The sequence below is a fragment of the Rhinolophus sinicus genome, chromosome 12 (genome assembly GCF_057876585.1).
Source record: "Rhinolophus sinicus isolate RSI-liver-muscle chromosome 12, RSI-T2T, whole genome shotgun sequence".
Lineage (NCBI taxonomy): Eukaryota > Metazoa > Chordata > Mammalia > Chiroptera > Rhinolophidae > Rhinolophus > Rhinolophus sinicus.
In genome coordinates, this window is record NC_142512.1 from 17,679,309 (window position 1) to 17,682,122 (window position 2,814).

Consider the following 2,814-nt stretch of genomic DNA (forward strand, 5'->3'; position numbering starts at 1 on the left):
ATCTATTTGGGGAGAGCAAAAGAAGCTGAAGGAATATAGAAAAGATTATGGGGGTGTCTTGCGGGTGACACGCCTTCAGAGGAGATTAAAAACAGTGAATAAAACCAAAAAGATGCATGAGTCCCCTGATAAGGAAAAGTCCTCCCTGAGTGACAGGCTGTGGCTGAGAGAGAAAGATTGAGTGGAGAAGTCAAGAAGAAATGATGGAGGGCAGTGCACACCCAATAGTCTAGATATGACATGGTGGTGATCAAAAAGAAACCGGTAGCCCTTGGAGGATGAGAGGACATGAGACAGACATTGCTCCGGGGGGTTAATCAGGGCAGCAGTGACTGGACAAGGGGCCCGGGGCTTAGAGGCTGTTGCATGAGTCCAGACGGGCCCAAATGGAAAGGCAGCTGTCTGCAAGAAGACAAGAGTGTGGGTGTGAGAGTTTCAGAGAACGCCCAGCAGACCCGGTGGGTGGCTGGATTTGGAGAATGACGGTGGGTACCTCCGTCTGACTGGGAAAAATTTTCAGACACCTTAAGAGTTCCATGCGGCTCTCCTCAAGCAGTTCATAAGCATGTCAGGTAAGGTCACTCCTCTCAGACTTCTAACTTCTTGGCCAGGAAGTACCTGAAGTGGTTCACAGAAAAGCATTCTAGAAATGGCCACAGTAGCACGGGAAATCTCTGGATTGCCTTAGTTTTCACCCTTTTGGTAAAATCTTAGTTTCTGGTACACATTCATTGGTAAATTGCAAACAATATCTCCCTCTATGTTGCCTTTCTTAACAGTCTCCCCAACTTTACTAATTATCTGTACATACAACCAACGTTTTAGCTTTTCTCCCCAATCCAAGGCAAACCATATATTAAACAGAATGGCCAATATAAACCAGAGTTTTGGGCCACTAAAATTAAAAGTTACTATTCTGAATGCTTCTCATGAAACATAAGATGATACATTCTCAAGTTTTTGGTGGATGGGTTGTGAGTGTCAGCTCATGAAGTGAAGTGAAAATGTGTTGCTCCCACTGGTGGTTAGCCAGGCTGGGAACTCTGGTTTGGGGACAGGTATTTGATAACGTTGCTCTGAAGAAGATGCTCACAGGTCCCAACACCCTGCTCCTACGGTGTGTTAAACCCCAATTTAATTTCACAATCCTAGACCTATTTCCTGAAGAAGAACCTTTAAAAACCAAATCCCATGCTCTGGTACAAATATATTTTATCTTAGAAGGGGAGAGGGGGGCAAACATTTTGTTTTTGATTAAGATTTTAAATATATTTCAAATGAACAGTCATTAAATTAAAAAAATACAAAATAATTGATTTGTGTCCCATTCCCTGTCCCACATTATCATTTTTTCTCATCGGTCTTTACTCTAGCTCCTATCAGCAACGTAGATACTCTTTGACCAACGTTTTAGCTTTTCTCCCCAATCCAAGGCAAACCGTATTCTACCCAGGCCCATACTATCTACGTTCTCTCCCATCCCTCATTGCCTGGGGAAATGGGACAACTGTCACTGAGTTCATCCTTCTTGGCCTACAATCCAGGCCTTGAAGTTTCCCGCCCACATCCAGGCCTTCAGCATAAAAGAGTCGGGGGTGGTCCTCAAGGAGGGAGGGGTGTCTTGGTGCCTCCGCCTTCTCACTCGGGGGCCTCTTTCCAGTCAGCACTCTCTTCAGGGCGCCCTGCACATCGGGATTCCAGAGGCTGCAGATGAGTGGGTTCAGCATGGGGCTGAGGACAGTGTGGAGGATGCCAATCCCCTTGTCCTTGTCTGAGGCCGAGACTGAGCCGAGACGCATGTAGCTGAAGAAGCCAGTTGCATAAAAGATACAGACCACGGTGAGGTGGGAGCCACACGTGAAGAAGGCTTTTCTCCTCCCACCAGCGGAGCGGATTGGTAGAACTGCAGCTGCCATGCGCGCATAGGACAGCGAGATGAGAATCATGGGGCTCACCCCCTGAAGGTGGCCCCAACAAAGAGCAGTTGTCTGTTGAGGTGAATGCTGGAGCAAGAGAGCTGGAAAAGGGGTGGGAGGTCGCAGTAGAAGTGGTTGAGCACATTAGGGCCGCAGAACTCGAGCATGGACACAGCCACGGTGTGAGTCAGAGGCGTTGATGAAGGAGATGGTATAGCAAATACCCACCAGGGCACCCTGGACTTCATGGCTCATGCGGGGGCTGTAGGTGAGGGGCTGGCACATGGCCAGGTAGTGGTCATAGGACATGGCTGTCAAGAGGTGACAGTCCACACCAGCCAGGAGGTGGAAAAAGTAGAAGAGCTGTGAAATGCAGGCAGCATAGGGGACTCTGCATTGGTGGGCCAGGAGACACGCCAGCATCGGAGGAACGGTGACAGCGATGCACCCAATGTCCAGCAGAGGCAGGTTCCCCAGGAAGCAGTACATAGGAGCGTGGAGTTTGGGCTCCACAAAGATGGCAGCCAGGATGCTGACATTGCCCCCCACTGTGACTACATAGGCAAAGAGGCAGACAGCAAAAGGATGGTTTGCAGTGTTGTGTTCTCTGTTAGGCCAAGAAAGATGAACTCAATGACCGTTGTCCCATTCCCCCAGGCACCTGGCTCCATAGGACACTGCGAAGAGCTGTAGTGGGAGGAGAAAACTTGGGCCTGCCAAACAGGGAGAGAGACACACAGTGGACACTTAATTTGTGTCTACTGGATGCTAGGATAATATGGCGTGGGTACTTACCAATCAGAATGGATACCAGCCTAGAGCTCAGCAGGCTCCTGGAGGACCCTACCATGTCAGACGTGAACTCTTTAATTGCTGGTTCAGGTTGAGGTCCGGGGGA

General features: G+C 49.1%; 1 protein-coding gene across 1 annotated transcript; it reads right to left on the reverse strand.

Moving 5' to 3' along the window:
* Nucleotides 1-352: 352 nt before the first annotated feature.
* On the reverse strand, nucleotides 353-2,587 carry LOC109439139 (olfactory receptor 3A10-like). Its single transcript, XM_088788984.1, is given in 5 exon segments — nucleotides 353-402; nucleotides 1,538-1,960; nucleotides 1,963-2,107; nucleotides 2,109-2,500; nucleotides 2,503-2,587. Coding segments are annotated over 5 exon segments (1,095 nt in total).
* Between the last annotated feature and the right edge of the window lie 227 nt (nucleotides 2,588-2,814).